At 40.8% G+C, this 18642-nt stretch overlaps 1 protein-coding gene across 1 annotated transcript in view; it reads left to right on the top strand.

Moving 5' to 3' along the window:
- Positions 1 to 347: 347 nt before the first annotated feature.
- The window catches only part of DARS1 (aspartyl-tRNA synthetase 1), a gene marked incomplete at its 3' end in the record, with an annotated part of 66391 nt that continues 48096 nt past the window's right edge, over positions 348 to 18642 (top strand). Inside the window, 4 exon segments of the mRNA XM_070070986.1 lie at positions 348 to 595; positions 2526 to 2583; positions 7424 to 7516; positions 18530 to 18632. Of these exon segments, the coding sequence (XP_069927087.1) occupies positions 530 to 595; positions 2526 to 2583; positions 7424 to 7516; positions 18530 to 18632 (320 nt within the window).

Below are 18642 nucleotides of genomic sequence, written 5' to 3' on the forward strand. Positions count from 1 at the left end.
AGAGGCCTTTGACCCCAGGCAGAGTGAAATTGGGGAAGCGCAAGAGGAAAAACCGAGACCGGACCTTGGGTGGATGTTTTAGTGACCAGTCTGAGGTGAACGCCAACGCCGAGGGGAATTGGAAGGGTTGGAAAACAAAGCCGAGCTGCTACAGGGCTGAAGACACCAACAGCGCACAGGCTACCCTGGGACCCCACCCTCCAAGCCAATCCCGCGAGATTCTAACGAATTCCCGAGGATTCCCTTCAACTCCGGAGAGAGCCCCCGCGGGGAAGGGGCAAAAAGGCGGGGCAAGGGGCGGGGGCAGGCGGCAGCGCACGGTCGTTCGCGTCTCGGGCCTCTGGGATCTCGCGAGAGCAAAGCTCTCGCGATCTTTTCGGAGCTGACCCTCCACGCGGAGTGCGGGCGAACGTGCTGAGACCGCCGGGCCGGGAGGGCGGAGACTGAGCGGGGAGGGAGAAGCCCGTTTAGCCTGCCCTACGGAAGCCTGCGAGGGAGGGTAGTGTCCACTGCCCCGTTTGCTGTCGCGATGCCCAGTGCCAACGCCAGCCGCAAGAGTCAGGAGAAGCCGCGGGAGATCATGGACGCGGCGGAAGTGGGTTTCCTCCTTCGCGGGGCCTGGGAGGACAGACCCCTGGGCCAGTCCGCGCCGAGGGAGGGAGTAGGGTGAGCGGGGCCCTGCCCTCTGGGTCCTTGTCAGTTCTTTTCCGACAGGCCGCGGGTCAGGGGTGCCGGCGCCCAGAGCCCCTGCAGGGCCCTTGCGCGAGCATCGCGGCCAGCCCCGCTCGGGCCCGCATCTCTTACAGGGTACTTGGGGGTCCTGGCCTGCGAGAAGCGTGTCCTCGGGGTGGGGTGGGCGTGCAGCCCCACTGCCCCGGAAGTAGGAGCGGCGCTGCCACTCTCAGCGCCCCTCTGGGTTAGGCACGTCCTGCACGTAATACCCCCTCCGCCGGGAAACATTTCCATAACCACCAGTAAGCGACAGGGCGATTTTGCTAATGTTTTGGCAGGTCATGACGGCCCTCCCCCGAACCATCTGTTTAATGACCAATGTTCCATGTGACAGCGTTAAAGAACCTGTCATTCCTTTTTCCCTTCAGTCACTCAGGGAAGTTTAGTAGTTAAGGTTGCAAGAGAACGCATCTGAGATCAAGTGTCCCAAAATCACATGGGTAATGCATAACACCCAGTGATCTTTTCATTGCTTTTTCAGAAATGAACGTTTGAAGCCAAACAGTGAATTATGTGTGCTATGGTAATACTGAGCCTTTATCCCTATGAGGCTCCTGATTTTTCTACTAAGGAGTTAGGAATTTTTGGTAAACTACACAAGAAATAGTTCATCTCAGAATACTAAAAGGAATATATATATATATATATATATATGAATAGTACTAATTAGAATGGTTGGGATCTTTTTTTCTTCACAAATTTTGGCCTGTTTGTGCTGCTTTCAGGCTTCATTATGTGACTGTATCTCTTTACTGTGGCTCAGGTTATCCTTGTTCTTAAAGAGTGTTTTATATTTGGAAAAAAAAATCCAGTAAGCACCAAAATGTTTTCTGGATTATTTTAATATAGACATAAAACCCAGTGTCTTCCAGATCTAAAGGAAAGGATTCCAACAGGCTATGAAGTAACAGAACCTAGTTTTGTCTTAACAGAGCTTGTTACCTTGTAAAAAATCTGAGGAGATTATTGTTTATTCTTGACCTTTTGAATTACATAAACTAGCAGTGCGTCCTTGCACATAACCTAAGTCTAGATATAAGAAAAAAACTGTGGCAGAGTTACATGAAGGATCTTAAGAGATGGTTTTAGTGGTTCAGTATGCCTAAAGGCCACTTACATATTGAATAAATATAGTTTATTAATAGTCTAGACTCTGGGTTTCTAGTTTCCTGTTCCTAATTTTAAATCTAACAAGAAATTTGATATTATTAGGTTGTCATTTTGAGCTCTTGTAACCTGGTATCCTGAAGCTGGTTTTTGGGTACAGGAAGCTGGTGAATTTTTTGATGATATTTTACAGAAGGAAAGTTGCTATTAATATCCAGCATCCCCAATTTTTAAAAACTGTGGACATCTGGTGCTCAGAAAACTTAACTCAAAACGTTGGGTCTCTTTAAAAATCTCTTCCTGGGAGATAGGAAGTTAATAAAATGGTGGTATTTCATCCTACTCCCTTCATAGAGGAAATTTATATGCTTGCTTTGAAGTATTTTGATCTCCTTTCTGAAGAAGATAGTTAAGATGTGTTGTACATGTGTATAAACTTCATGAGAATCGCTGTTATGTATGATCTATCCATTTAGGAGTGGTGATCTTCAAAAGTAACCAGAAACTGGATGATTTTTTTTCATTGAGTATTTATGTAAATAAATGGCAGATTTCCACATTTTAAAACTACTGGCACTGGAATAATGCTGAAAGTTAAATCCAATTCAGTTTATCTTCTGTTACCGATTATGTGTTTACTATGTTATTAGTGTTTAAATAAAGTCATATGCAAACTTTTTTTGTAGGATTATGCTAAAGAGAGATATGGAATATGTTCAATGATACAGTCACAAGAAAAACCAGGTTAGTAGCTATGCAATAAAAAATAAACGCTTTTTTCTAATTCTAAGCTTTTCATGAAATTTTATGTAAGGGGGCTAGTGTTGAGGTTCAGCAGGTTAAGCCACTGCCTATAATACAGACATCCCACATGGATGCTGGTTCATGTCCTGGCTGCTGCACTAATGCACCTGGGAAAGCAGCAGAAGATGGCCCAAGTACATGGGAGACCTGGCTGGAGTTATAGGCCCCCGGCTTCAGCTTGACCCAGCTCCAGCCGTTGCAGCCATTTAGGGAGTGAATCCATGGATGGAAGATCTCTTTCTGCTTCTCCCTGTATCGCTGTAACTCTGCCTTTCACAAATAAGTAAGTAAATTTTTAAAAAGAAATTTTAAGTAAGGTTGAGATCATTAAAAATACTTGAAAAGCTTAAATGATATTAATAATTCAACTAGATACCATACCCCTTGTAAACATCAGTTTAGACGATCTAGAAAAGGAATAAGATAGGTTAAATGGATATTGTAGATTCAGTGATACATTTCAAAGTGTAGGTCATTATTAAAATATTCCTAAATAATTAGGAAGATTGGCCTGCGCCGCGGCTCACTAGGCTAATCCTCTGCCTTGCGGTGCCAGCACACCGGGTTCTAGTCCCGGTCAGGGCGCCTGATTCTGTCCCGGTTGCCCCTCTTCCAGGCCAGCTCTGCTGTGGCCAGGGAGTACAGTGGAGGATGGCTCAAGTCCTTGGGCCCTGCACCCCATGGGAGACCAGGATAAGTACCTGACTCCTGCCATCGGATCAGCGCGGTGCGCCGGCCACAGCATGCTGGCCGCGGCGGCCATTGGAGGGTGAACCAATGACAAAGGAAGACCTTTCTCTCTGTCTCTCTTTCTCTCACTGTCCACTCTGCCTGTCAAAAAAAAAAAAAAATTAGGAAAATTTAATTCTGGTGTAGGGGATAAAATTCTGGTTAGTTGTTAATAATAACTGCCTTCGACCGGCATCGCGGCTCACTAGGCTAATCCTCCGCCTGCAGTGCCAGCACCCCAGGTTCTTCTCCTGGCTGGGGCACCGGATTCTGTCCCAGTTGCTCCTCTTCCACTCCAGCTCTCTGCTGTGGCCGGGGAAGGCAGTGGAGGATGGCCCAGGTCCTTGGGCCCTGCACCCGCATGGGAGACCAGGAGGAAGCACCTGGCTCCTGGCTTTGGATCGGTGCAGCGCGCCGGCCGTAGTGGCCACTTGGAGGGTGAACCAATAGAAAAAGGAAGACCTTTCTCTCTCTCTCTCTCTCTCACTCTCTCACTGTCTAAACTCTGCCTGTCAAAAAAAATAAAATAACTGCCTTCATCACATGCAGCCTTTCTGCTTGCTTTATTGACCTTATCACCCTTACTTTACCCTAAATCTCTGACTAGTTTTGGTTATTATTTATTAAACTTCCATTCCGCTTGAGTCTTTCTAAAAATCTATTTTCCCACTCAATTCCTACAACATCCTTTAAAATTCTCAAAAGTTGAAACACAAGAAACTACCCCATACAACCAGAAAGAATATGCCAGACCTGGAATACTGGAACCAAGTTTGTCTGATCCCAGAGCCTGTAGGTCTTTCCACCCCTCTGTCTTCTTAGCCCAAGTTGTAATTTTTTTTTTTTTTTTAGACAGATTTAGACAGAAAGGTCTTCCTTCCATTGGTTCACCCCCCAAATGGCCGCTATGGCGGCACGCTGCGGACGGCGTGCTGCGCCTATCTAAAACCAGGAGCCAGGTGCTTTCTCCTGGTCTCCCATGTGGGTGCAGGTCCTAAGCACTTGGGCCATCCTCCACTGCCTTCCCGGGCCACAGCAGAGAGCTGGACTGGAAAAGGACCAACCAGGACAGAATCTAGAGCCCCGACCGGGACTAGAACCCCGGGGTGCCAGCGCCATAGGCTGAGGATTAGCCTAGTAAGCCGTGGCGCCAGCCGCCAAGCTGTAATTTGAAACTCAGTCCCCTCTCTCCACAAAATTTTTTTTAAACTTTTATTTAGTAAATACAAATTTCCAAAGTACAGTTTATGGATTACAATGGCTTTTTCCCCCCCATAACTTCCCTCCCACCCACACCTCTCCCGTCTCCTGTTCCCTTTCCCATTCCATTCACATCAAGATTCATTTTTAATTATTTTATATACAGAAGATCAATTTAGTATATATTAAGTAAAGATTTCATCAGTTTGCACCCACACAGAACATTAAGTGTAAAATACTGTTTCATATTAGTTATAACTGTTCTTGAACTTTATCTTATTACAGCTATCTTTAAAAAAAAGTTTGTATGTATCTTTATATTTCTTTGAAATTGATTTGACTCACATTAATTGTTTCAGATCTGTAGGTTTTGTTTTTGGAGGGAGAGGAGGACATTAGATTTATTTATTTGAAAAGCATAGTGGCAGAGAGAGGGTGAGACAGGGAAAGAGAGCTTCCATCTGCTGGTTCACTTCACAAATGACTGTGACATTTGGGGCTGGGCCAGGCCTAAGCCACAGTCAGGAAGTCCATCCTGGTTTCCCATGAGGGTGGCAGGGGCCCAACTATTTGGACTGCTTCCACTATCTTTCTAGGCACATTAGCCAAAAGAGCTGGATCAGAAGCTGAGCAGCTGGGACTTGAACCAGTGCTCCATTATGGGATGTCAGCATTACAATCAGCCACCCTACAGGTTTTTTTTTATTTGTAAATATTTGCTTTTTATTTGTCTTAGAGATTTATCTTACTCAACTGTTTAGTAATCTTTTTTCTTTGTAGACATCCAAATATGTCTTTTATCCTTAGTATTACTGCAGACCTTTAAGTTTGTTTTTTAAGATTTATTTTATTTATTTGAAAGAGTTACAGAGAGAGGTAGGGCCAGAGAGAGAGAGAGAGTTCATCCATCTGCTGGTTTATTCCCCAGATGACCACAATGGTCAGAGCTGAGCTAATCTGAAGCCAGGAGCCAGGAGCTTCTTCTGGGTCTCCCACATGGGTACAGGGGCCCAAGGACTTGGGCCATCTTCTGCTTTCCCACGCTATAGCAGAGAGCTGGATCAGAAGTGGAGTAGCCTGGACTCGAGTTGGCGCTGCAGGCCAGGGCTTTAACCTGTTGCGCCACAGCACCCGCCCCTTAAGTTCTAGGCCATTCAGAGTACTACTTCTAATTTAGAGGGCTGGCTGTGAATTTACGTTTTGGGATTAATATACTGTCATGTGAGTTTTACTGTTGTTTTAAATTTGATTTGCCTTATGGTTACAAAATCACTTTTACTTCTTTAACTTTGTTGGGAAAATGTACACAATAAAAAAATTGAATTAGTTTTCTAAAAATAAACCCAGGTTTTTGAGTCATCTACCAGCATGATTGGATGTAGAGGTTCAAGCAGCATCTTCAGGCTTTCTTTCTCTACCTCTTGACTGCTGCTTTTAGGATGTTGGCCTCATTTTCTTGTCTTGCAAACTCATGCTAAATGGGAAAGAAGATGGCTGCAACCCTGAGCTTACATTATCTCACCTAAATGAAGGGAACGTTGAGAGCCTCACTCCCACATCTGTGTATTAACTCCTAGAGAGAAAGACTTTGTATATCTCTGATATAGCATGCTCTTACAGTGTCCTGGAGAATGTGGTGCTGTGATACCTGTCCAGGCTAGCTGATTATATTCTATAGCAGGCAAGCAAAAACAGTGTGTCCTCGTAGGCATAGGTAGATGAGGACAGACTGTGTTTGGCCTCAAAAGTCATTCAACTGTTCAGCAAATTTTACATTTTTAAACTGTCTCCGGCTGCATTATAACTGATACAGAAGAGGTCCAGGAGTTTGCCAGTTAGGATATTATTTCCTATAGTTTAAGCAAAAGGTAATAATAGCTTGATTTGGGATGGTGGTAGTAAAGATAGAAAATTGGATTAATTTTTTTCTTAGATTTTTTTCTTTTTTAAAGATTTATTTATTAATTTGAAAGAGGCACAGAGAGAGAGAGGTCTTCCATCCACTGATTCACTCCCCAAATGACTGCAACAACCGGAGCTGCGCTGATTAGAAGCCAGGAGCCAGGAACTTCTCCTGGGTTTTCCACACTGGTGCAGAAGCCCAAGGACTTGAGCCATCTTCTACTGCTTTCCCAGGCCATAGCAGAGAGCTGGATTGGAAGTGGAGCGGCCAGGACTCAAAACTGGCGCCCATGTGGGATACTGGCACTGCAGTGGCTTTACCCACTACACCACAGCAGCGGCCCCTGGATTAATTTTAGAAATATTTATTTTTAAGAAGATGTGACTTAGTCCTTCTTTAAATTTTTTTTTTTAATATTTTAAGATTTTATTTTTAAGATTTTAAAAATTTAAGATTTTATTAATTTGGGAGGTAGAGTTACAGACAGAGAGGGAGAGAGAGAACGGTCTTCCATCTGCTGGTTCACTCTCCAAATGACCTCAGTGGCCAGAGCTGAGCTGATGTGAAGCCAGGAGCTTCTTCCAGATGTCCCATATGGGTACAGGGGCCCAAGGATTTGGGCCATCCTCCCCTGCTTTCCCAGGTACATTAGCAGGGGGTTGGATCAGAAGTGGAGCAGCCAGGACTCGAACCTGTGCCCAAATGGGATGCTAACACCACAGGCAGAAGCTTAGCCTGCTCTGCCACAACGCCAGCCCACTAAAATATATTTAGAAAGTATTATTCACAAAATTTGAGGAGAATTGCATATGGAAAGGATAGAGAAGTGTTACCAAGGATTGAGAATTATTTAGAATGATACCAAGTACACACAGAGCTACTAGACAGAAACAATTATGATCTCTTTGTAAATTCTGAATGGAAAAATTGTTTCACTGTTTTTCACAGATCGAGTTTTGGTTTGGGTTAAAGACTTGACAGTACAAAAAGCTGATGAAGTTGTTTGGGTCCGTGGGAGAGTTCACACAAGCAGAGCTAAAGGTAAGATTGACTTAATGTATTTTTGTCTTGCAAATTCCTCACAGGTCAAAGTAAGTCTTTAAAAACAGAACAAAGCAAAAACACATAACTTTTTTTTTCTTAAATTGCTGTACCATGGTTAATTAGTTTTAAATTCCTTTAAGGTTAAAGATAGTTTGACCCTGAAGACTTAAATCTAAAACTTCAAGATACTTTTCTAGCATCTCTTAAAAGTTTAATTATTTAAACTTGAGTTTTTGGAAAAACTTGTCAATTTGTAATGATTAGATGAGTAGGGAGGTAGCAGAGAGATAAGGCTAAGACACTAGGCTGTCGAGTACAGAAGGCACTGGCCACACATGGCTATTTAAGTTTAAATGGAAATTCAGTAGGTTGGTCCCACCAACTGTTATTTTGAGTGCTTAACCATATGTGGTTAGTGGCTCCCACTATGGAATGACAGCAAATAGAGTATTTTTATCATTTTTAAAGGTCCTTTTGATCAATGCTAAGGATTTAATGTAAACAACAGAGAAGAAATATTAGGATAGTTTAGACAAACCTTGGGTTCTTGTGGAAAATTGGTCCAACCTAAAATTTGAAATTTTCTAAAGATAATAATGGCATTTATGTACTTTATAATTTAATATTTTCACACTTTCACATTTGGTTGTCCATACAAATTTATAAAGTAGGCAGAACAGGTATTGATATTCTGCTTTATAAATGAAAAGACAGGTTCAGAATGATGTCAACCCAAGTGTCATGGTAATTGTGGTATGAACAGAATTCAGAAGCTTTCTGATAATTATATCTTTATTAGAGTTCTTTCCTGCTATAGTAATTAATATATACTATGTCATAGTGTTTCTTAATTGTAATTTAGAATAATTTGTATTGTAGAATTAATACAAATCTACTTCACAAAGTTGTGGGGAAAATGGAATTAAAAGTTACTTAAAGTAGCTAATAAAAAAGAAAAACTGATGTCCATGATAGGTTTTTCAGAATATACATTTTTCATGAACTTTTTGAAGATTCTTTTTGTGCATGTATTTACAAATTATTTTGTACCAAAATAAAATTTTTCATTCCACTTTCCATGAACTTTTGGAAATATCCCCGTATGTGCTCATGATTTTTAAATTTCCAACATTTATGTATCAGTCTCTCAAGATCACTACTAATATCAATGCTTCCAGTATCCTGCCTGCAAATAGATGAATACAGATGGACTTTGAAAAGAGTAAAAGAGTGCTGGTAGTGTTTTAAAACTTTTGAATAATACTAATATCCCTTCCTGAGAGGCTGACACTTATTCTTTCAGCAGATAATCACAATGTGTTGTAATCCTTCATTTACTTTGGGAGCCTTTGCTTTCCAAAGTGAGCACTGTGTTTCCTAAACAGAACACATGCTACATGTAAACCTGAACTAAAAATACCCACTACTTCATACCCACTGCTTCATTTTATCACTTATATTTATCTTTCGTAATATTTAAAACACAAAAGTGAGTGATATTTCCCAAAGGTTATGTTATGGATGTATGTATGTCAATTTTTATTCCAAATTCTTGCCCCCACAGAGATAAGAATTCAAAGTAGAGGCATAAACATAGTGGACAAGTGAGAATAGGACTTCTTTACAAGAGAGGGAGTGAATATACATTCATGTGTGAGTGTGAGCCACCCCACATAGATCCCCATCATGAGTGCACCTGAGAGTTGCCTACTAGGCGAAAGTGAGGGGAGGCCTGAGGACCCATAAGCATCATCTGGAAGCCAAAAGGGTGTTTCCACCTGTATAAGTCCCTTTTTATGAGGTAGGGATGGTGCCCTAATTGAATGTACAAACATAATGGAGTTCAGTATGTATGAGGCTGTTTGAGAGTTTCATGATGCTTCCAAATAGAGCTTAATGTCCCGACGTTCATCATGGCATCTCTGGTCCTGGATGAGAGACAGGTGCTTCAAGCAAAATGGGCATACTGGATTGACAGGTTACGGGGTGAGGTTACAAAGCAGGGCTATGCAGAAATTGTGAGAAAATACTGCAGGTCAACCTTTCCTACCTAAACTTCCTGCTTAGTTCCACCATGTCAGTTATGATAATGAACTTTTGAGTGAGACTAATCTATGTTTGAATACTGGATTTGTACTAATGAGTATACTTACTTACTTGCATTTCATGGTAGTTTTTTTGTGTATTTTATTTCCTATTGTAGACTCATAGAAGGTACTATTGCTTATTTTATTTCTTTGTTTGATACACAGCACTCAATAAAAACCCTAGTAAATAATTGATGAATAAATTAAATACTAAATGGGAGTTGCTTTATACACAAAGCATTGTCATCTGGATCTTATACTTGGTCTTGGAGTAGCTTACTCTGACTGAGATGATCCAGCAAGTATTTTAAGAAACTAGAAGACAATTACAAAGCGTCACAAAAGTGAAAAAATTTTATCTGCTAGTGGTTTATTCTGCTTGTGATAAATAATTTTAGTCTCCTAAGTGACAGTGCTTGCCTAAAAATATGAAAAAAGTTGCAAGGAATTTATCATGGTGATGCAAGCTGATGAAGGGAGAAAGTCTTTCTGTGAATATGATCTAGTAAAAATATAATTAAATAAATTAATGGGTTGTAGGAATTTTGGTAAGATTAAATGGAAACACCTTTTTTCTTTTAATTGAAAACTAACACACATGTGGTATTTTTAAATTGGAACAGTTTAAAGAATAAAGCAGTAAGTAACTCGTTATTCTACTCTCAAGAGATCAAAAAGTAACTCACTTATTACTCAAAGACAACTATGAAAAGTTGAAATATATAGAGATTGCTTTAAACTAAATTACAAAAGTGAGTTCCTACGCTATACCTGTATTTTATATGACTGTGTCATCATTTACAGTATAATTTTAAAAAAGAAATGTTTGTTATTCTAGATTATAAAATAGTTTTTTGAAATAATACAGAAATAAGTGATGTATAAAGGTGAAAAATCAATTATTAATCTCCTTTTCAGGTTTGTTTTTATGAATAGGAGAATGTATGTGTTTGAACCCAAAGTTTTATAATAATGGGGCCAGCGCCATGGCTCACTTGGTTAATCCGCCGCCGCCTGTGGTGCCGGCATCCCATATGGGCACTGAGTTCTAGTCCCAGTTGCTCCTCTTCCAGTCCAGCTCTCTGCTGTGGCCCGGGAGGGCAGTGGAGGGTGGCCCAAGTACTTGGGCCCCTGCACCCACGTGGGAGACCAGGAAGAAGTACCTGGCTCCTGGCTTCGGATCGGTGCAGCACTGGCCGTAGCAGCCATTTGGGGAGTGAAGCAACGGAAGGAAGACCTTTCTGTCTCTCTCTTACTGTCTAACTCTATCTGAAAAAAAAAAAAAAAAAAAAGTTTTATAATACGGTAGTTTCTTGACCTGCATTTTCTCTTGGACATTTTTCCTATCTGTATGTATAGTCCTGCTTCATTTATTTTTTAATGGTTTCATAGTATTCTGTAGTATGGCTGTACTTAGTATTTTCCCATTTTCAGAAAATTTGAGTTTACTCATTCTTGTTTAATTTGCATTTCAATCATTGGTTAGATTAAACTTTTAATTATATGTTAGCTTTTTAAATGTCTTGGGTATGTTCTTGCCCTTTCATTTTTTTATTGTATAAGAACAAATAAATATTTTTCTCCAAGTCTATCTGTATTTCAGTATTTTGAGGGTAAGAGAGGTTTGATATTGCCTGCTTTAGATACTCATATAACTAAATTATATAGTATATATTCTTTTGTACAAATTGCATGTATTAGGTGTTTGCTCATTTTAATTGTTGAATAGTATTCCATTGTATGATCATACTACAATCTGTTTATTAGGTATGTGTTGATGGACATTCTGTTAGAATGTTTCCTATTTTTGGCTGTTCTGAATAAAGCTGGTATTAACATTGATGTAAAAATTTTTGCATATATGCTTTTATTTCTCTTGAGTGGAATTGTAAGATCACAGAGTAGGTATATGTTTATCTTCATTTAAAAAAAAAACTGCCAAACTTTTCCAGAGTGCTTGTATCATATTGTGATTTTTGAAATGCCATCATCTCCTAAAAGAAACTAAAGCTACTTGGAAAAATAGCAAATTTTAAGTACTGGGCGGGAATTGTATACGACAGATCTAGAATATCCTTTTGTAACAGGTAGGAAAGAAGGTGGACAAGACTGTATGGTTCCATGAATAAGGAACTCATGGACTAACTTGAAGAGGTTACCACAGGCCAAAAACCAGTGAAACAAAGTCATTATATAGAAAACCAGTAAATAAAGGGAATTTCTGTATGGATTATATATCACCTGCAAACTAAATGATAGATATGAGGAAGTGTCTGTTTAGAGAAATATGCTAGCCAATAAAATGAAAAAAGAATGTTAGAACATTACCATTTTGCCCCTAGTAAGTAAACCAGGCATTGATCATCATTGCTTGCTAACATCACAAAGGAAAGACAACCGGCCGGCGCCGCGGCTCACTAGGCTAATCCTCCGCCTAGCGGCGCCGGCACACCGGGTTCTAGTCCCGGTCGGGGCGCCGGATTCTGTCCCGGTTGCCCCTCTTCCAGGCCAGCCCTCTGCTGTGGCCAGGGAGTGCAGTGGAGGATGGCCCAGGTGCTTGGGCCCTGCACCCCATGGGAGACCAGGAAAAGCACCTGGCTCCTGGCTCCTGCCATCGGATCAGCGCGGTGCGCCGGCCGTGGCGGCCATTGGAGGGTGAACCAACGGCAAAGGAAGACCTTTCTCTCTGTCTCTCTCTCACTGTCCACTCTGCCTGTCAAAAAAAAAAAAAAAAAAAAAAAAAAGGAAAGACAACCAAAAATAGTTTCTGCTCATGAAAAAACACAACAAAATAAAGTAGTCTATGAAGTAGTCTTAGCCAAAATATTGCTGAATTAAGCCTTTAGATATGTTTGTCAGCTTACAGGAAAAATAAGACAAAGGAACATGTTAAATGAAAATGAAATAGAATCAGTGTAACCTGGTAGGAAAATACTGAGCAAAACAGCCTAGTTTCTTCAATAATTAAATTGGAAAGAGAGGGAATTTATGGATTAAACCTTAAGACGGCCCCTTAATCTGTCCTGATTAAAGTGCATAGTTTTTTTTTTTTCCTAAAAGGACGTTTGGACTGTTGGATATTTGAACATTAACTGAATATTTGATGTTTAAGAAATTTTTTTCTTTTTTTTGACAGGCAGAGTGGACAGTGAGAAAGAGAGACAAAGAGAAAGGTCTTCCTTTTTGCCGTTGGTTCACCCTCCAATGGCCGCCGCAGCCGGCACACCACGCTTATTCAAAGGCAGGAGCCAGGTGCTTATCCTGGTCTCCCATGGGGTGCAGGGTCCAAGCACTTGGGCCATCCTCCACTGCACTCCCTGGCCACAGCAGAGAGCTGGCCTGGAAGAGGGGCAACCGGGACAGAATCCGGCGCCCCGACCTGGACTAGAACCCAGTGTGCCGGCACCACAAGGTGGAGGATTAGCCTATTGAGCCGCGGCGCTGGCCTGATGTTTAAGAATTTTAAAAAATCATCCAGATATCTTTACTAAAAGATGTATAGATAAAATAATATGGCTGGGGTTTGCTTTGGAATAATACAGGAATTAAAAGAAATATGTCTTGGTGAAGCTAAAGTAAGAATGGCTGTAGCTGATATTTATTAAAGTGCATGAGGCTGTAGGTAAACAGTGGTATTGTTGATAAATAATTGTCATCTTATTCTTTTATATATTTGTGTCTTATTACTTGTTTTTACAATACATACATACAGGATTTTTACAATGAAGAATTTTTTCAAACAGTGGAAATTTAAGCTCCTGATGAATTATTTGAAAACTTCAGGGTTTCTGCATAAAATATCATTAGAAAACAATGCCAAAGTTTAAAAAGTAGTTTAAGAGTTGTTTTCATCTAGTCTAAGTTTTTTGGTTGTTAAGAACAGATGTTGAATTTGATCTTTTCTCTTCAAAATATAATTGTGTTGAGTGTGTGTGCATTGAAGTTCATTATATTATACACTGTTTTTGTTTCTTTGATATTTCCCATACAATGAAAATTTAGAAATACTATTGATTCTCATTATTTATGGATTATATATTTGTAAATTCAAAAACTGGCCAAAGTGTGTTTGTGGCTCCCAGATTAATACTTAGTGCATCTCCATGGTCATTTTCAAACATGCCAGATTTGCACATGTGCAGATATGCAGAATTTGAGTTGCTTAGTACATGCATTCCCAGCTAAAAAGCAGTGTGATATTCTGCCTCCTTATTTCAGCTCTCATTCTATAGACAGGTGTTCTTTCTGCAGTCTCTCTTTTTTTTTTTTTTTTTTTACAGGCAAGGTGGGCAGTGAGAGAGAGAGACCTTTTGCCGTTGGTTCACCCTCCAATGGCCACCGCAGCCGGCACGCTGCGGCTGGCACATCGCGCTGATCCGAAGCCAGGAGCCAGGAGCCAGGTGCTTCTCCTGGTCTCCCATGCAGGTGCAGGGCCCAAGCACTTGGGCCATCCTCCACTGCACTCCCTGGCCACAGCAGAGAGCTGGCTTGGAAGAGGGGCAACCGGGACAGAATCTGGCGCCCTGACCGGGACTAGAATCCAGTGTGCCGGCGCTGCAGGCGGAGGATTAGCCTATTGAGCCGCGGCACCGGCCTCTGCAGTCTCTTTTAATCTCAGGTTTTTCACATTTTTGTGTTGATTTTACTATTTTTTTTAAAAGAAAAAGATTTACTTATTTATTTGAAAGTCAGAGTTAGAGAAAGAGACAGAGAGATCTGTCTGTCATTTATTTGCCAGATATCTGCAGCAGCCAGGGCTGAGCCAAGCTGGAGTCAGCAACTTTATCTGGTTCTCCCACTTGGGTGACAGGAGCCCAAGCGCTTGGGCCATGTTCTACTACTGTTCTCATACCATTAGCAGGAAGCTAAATTAAATTGTAAACGAAGCAGCCAAGACATGAACCAGTATGGGATGTCGGTTTTGCAGGTGGCCACTTAACCAATTGTACCACAACATTGGCCCCCAATTTTGCTATTTAAAATGACCTCCAAGTATAATGCTTAGTATTTTTCTAGCATTCCTCAGCACAAGAAGACTATACTGTGCCTTATGTTGAAGATACTTGCTACGTCATGGCACAGCAGGTTAAGCCTCCACTTTGAGATCCAGTTGTTCCACTTCTAATCCAGTTCCTTGCTAATGTGCCTGGGAAAGCAGAGGAAGATGGCCCAAGTGCTTGTGTCCTGCACCCAGTGGGAGACCTGGAAGAAGCTGCTAGCTCCTGGCTTTAGCTTGGCCCAGCCCCAGCTGTTGGTGGCCATTTGGTATGAACTAGCTGACGGAAGATCTCTCTCTTTCTGTCTCTCCCCTGTCTCTGTAACTCTGCCTTTCAAATAAATAAATCTTAAAAACTGCGTTAGATAACTGCATTAGATACTTGGTTCCAGCGGGAAGTACAGTGCTTGTGGCCCTGAGTTAAATGTTAAAAAAGTAAATCATATATACCAGCTGTTTTTAAACAAAAACGCACAAAGTGAGATTGTATTTCCTAATCAGTTAATGAAAATGTGATTGTGGGTTGTGAGGAACCCAACCCTGTATTTCCCAAAGAAGCCATGATAATTCACTAATTCATTTTCATGGTAACTTTATGGGACAGAACCACCAGAAATATCAGTCAGCTATATGTAATTGTGGTGGTTTATAATAATGAGTTATATAATGTTAAACTATTTTGGGATTCTTGGAACTCAGCTTAGTAAAGCTGTAATTTTTGTTTTTTAACTAAGTTACCCAAGTAGCACATTAATACTTTTAGGTGAATTTTTCAAAGAATAGAAATATAGCGATATTTATTTTTTTCTTTGCTGCTGCCTACATTCTGTCCCAATTCTTTCTATTCATATTTAATTTATATACTCCCAAATCTGTTTTGTAGTACGTGTATGCATGTACACAATTTTGTGTGTGAACATTTAGTTTGTCTTACTATACATGCTAATTTTTTTTTAAGATTTATTTATTTATTTGAAAGTCAGAGTTGCACAGAGAGAGCGAGCTTCCATCTGCTGGTTCACTCCCCAGATGGCCGCAACCGCCAGAGTTGTGCCAATCAGAAGCCAGGAGCTTCCTCCGGGTCTTCCCACGTGGGTGCAGAGGCCCAAGAACTTGGGCCATCTACTGCTTTCCCAGGCCATAGCAGAGAGCTAGATCAAAAGTGGAGCAGCTGGGACTTGAACCAGTGCCCATATGGGAAGTTGGCACTGCAGGCAGTTCCTTACCGGCTACACCACACAGCACTGTCCCCTTTACATTGTATTTTAACTTTTTTTTTTTTTTTTTGACAGGCAGAGTTAAGAGACAGAGAGAAAGGTCTTCCTTTCCTTTGGTTCACCACCCAAATGGCCGCTATGGCTGATGCGCTGCGGCTAGCGCAGTGTGCCAATTTGAAGCCAGGAGCCAGGTGCTTCCTCCTGGTCTCCCTATGCGGGTGCAGGCCCCAAACACTTGGGCCATCCTCCACTGCCTTCCCGGGCCACAGCAGAGAGCTGGACTGGAAGAGGAGCAACCAGGACAGAATCCAACACCCCAGCCGGGACTGGAACCCGGGGTGCCGGCGCCGCAGGCAAAGGATTAGCCAAGTGAGCCATGGTGCCAGCAAATGTATTTTAACTTTTAAAATATTAATTTAATGATGCTCTTGGAAATTCTTCCATGATGCTAGTTATAGATCTATAAGGGTCAGTATTTCTCCAAGATAAATATCTAAAAATGAAATTGCTAGATTGAAGGGTATGTATATTCATTTTTTAGCTTTTATTTAATAAATACAGATTTCATAGGTACAGCTTTAGGACCTTTGGAATCAAAACTTTTACCCTTTACCAAACCTAGACACTAAATGTTACTCCTAGTGCTGACCCATAATCAGTTTTCTGTATTCACCCTTTGTAAGCACTTATTTTAGTGCTCTTCATTCTGTCAAGGTCTTTTGTGTAGCATTAAAGTTCATTACTGGACACTTTGTAATGCAGCTAAGTGTTGGCTGCCTCTCTCTGCACTGTTAGAGGGACTAAAATACTCTGGTTAAATAATGGCTTAGGCTAGCACCATTGTATGGACATTATCTTCCATTTCTCACTAAGTAGGGAATGTCTGGTTGTGACTTCAGTTGTAGTTCCTAGGCTAATGTCATTTTGATCCATCAAAAGTTTTCTCTGGGGTATTGACCTTTGTCCATGTGGTATCTTAAAAATCCCTCTAAGTTTGTATAATAGCACATTTCTTCTTTTTTAAGATATACTTTGTGAGTCATTAATACTCTAAAGGAAAAAGAAAAATTACTGTCTGTTTAGTGATAAAAGCCTCTCAGTCACATGACTCCAAGTCAGTAGATCGTGTCTGAGTTGCTGCTGTGCAGCCTTTTTAACAAATCATGATTGTTATCTGATTTGTATTTGAAAATGCCATATATTGAAAGAAGCAACTATAGTATGCATGCATTTTGCTTTATGGGGGGAGCAGGGTAAGGATAGTTAACATAAAAGCTAATTCCTAATTTGAAAATTAAAATCTTTTGATGTTTTCTAAAACAATCTAAAAAGTGGTATTGAAGAAATTTAACTTGTTTTTATGGGGAAGTAGTTTCCCAGGATTTGATCAGAGACTTTAGAAGGATTTGCTTTGCAAGAAAAATGATGTCAAAAGGATATATTATGACCAAAGTCTATTATGAGTAATAGTTTTCAGAAGGTTAAGAATAAGGAGTGACAGTTCTTTATGAAAAGAAGTGATATTCAAGAGGCTTAGGGTATGTAAAAATAAAAGTGGCTCCAGAGCTTATAGTGATTTTTTAAAAAAAAATAATTAGACAAAGTAAATATCTGGAGTTAAAAAAATGTGAAAAGTGAGCATTCAGCCCAGTGGTTAAGACACTTGCATCCCATGTTAGAGTACCTGGCTCTGTTCCTGATTCCAATTTCCTGCCAGCACAGACCCTGGGAGGTAGCAGTGGATAGGTCAAGTAATTGGGTTCTTGCCACCCATGTAGGAGTCATGAATTGAGTTCCTGGCCCCCAGCTTTGGCTGGTCACTGAAAGACCCTTATACTCAGTGCAAGACCTTAATAAAGCTGAAAAATTAGGAACATGATAAAGGGAACATAGAACACGAAAGGAACTAGCCTGTCAATGTAAATGCTCTTCAAATTGCACTTTGTTAGGAAGAACTCTGTACGTGGACCACCCCATAAAACGCTGTGTTCTTGTTTTTGAGTACTTTGTTAGCACTTTTGTGGTGGCATCAGTGAAGCTTCCTTAGCAGTCAGGTTTTGTTGCCTATAGGATCTACTGGTTAATGAATGTTGAAAGTCATCTGAAGTTACTTGAAATTGTTTTTGATGAATCAGTGCAGTGATGAGGGTGGGGGTGGTGGGAGCAGGGGCGGCATTTTGGAGAAAGCAGAAGATGGCCCAAGTCCCAGGGCCCTTGTCGTCGCTGTGGGAGACCCACATAAAGCTGGCTCAGCTGGCTCCTGGCTTTGGCCTGGCTCAGTCCTGGCCATTGCAGCCATTGGGGAGTGAACCAGTGGATGGAAGATCTTTTTCTGTTTCTCCCTCTCTCCATAACTCTGACTTTCAAATAAATAAATACGTATTTTAAAAAAATGTAAAAAAATTCAACTCAATGGCAAACTGTTTTCTTAGTTTATAATTTTTTTGAAGTTGGTGATTTGCCTGTATTCTCATAACAAAAATCTTACAAGCATTTTTGTTATTCATAGTAGGAATTTGGGTTTCTTTAAAACCCATCAATGTGAATATCTTGGCTATGGAAGCTGGATGGATACACACACACACATACACACACGTGTCTGATGAATAAAATAAATTTTGACCTAATTTTAAAGTCGAGAAACATTTTCCTTTGTAAAACCTGAAGAGGCATGTCCTTAACGCACTTGTGTAATTTCTGTCTTATTCAGGAAAGCAGTGCTTCTTAGTCCTACGTCAGCAGCAGTTTAACGTCCAGGCTCTTGTGGCAGTGGGAGACCATGCAAGCAAGCAGATGGTTAAATTCGCTGCCAAGTAAGTAAGC

This window comes from Oryctolagus cuniculus, chromosome 3 (assembly GCF_964237555.1).
Source record: "Oryctolagus cuniculus chromosome 3, mOryCun1.1, whole genome shotgun sequence".
Classification (NCBI taxonomy): domain Eukaryota; kingdom Metazoa; phylum Chordata; class Mammalia; order Lagomorpha; family Leporidae; genus Oryctolagus; species Oryctolagus cuniculus.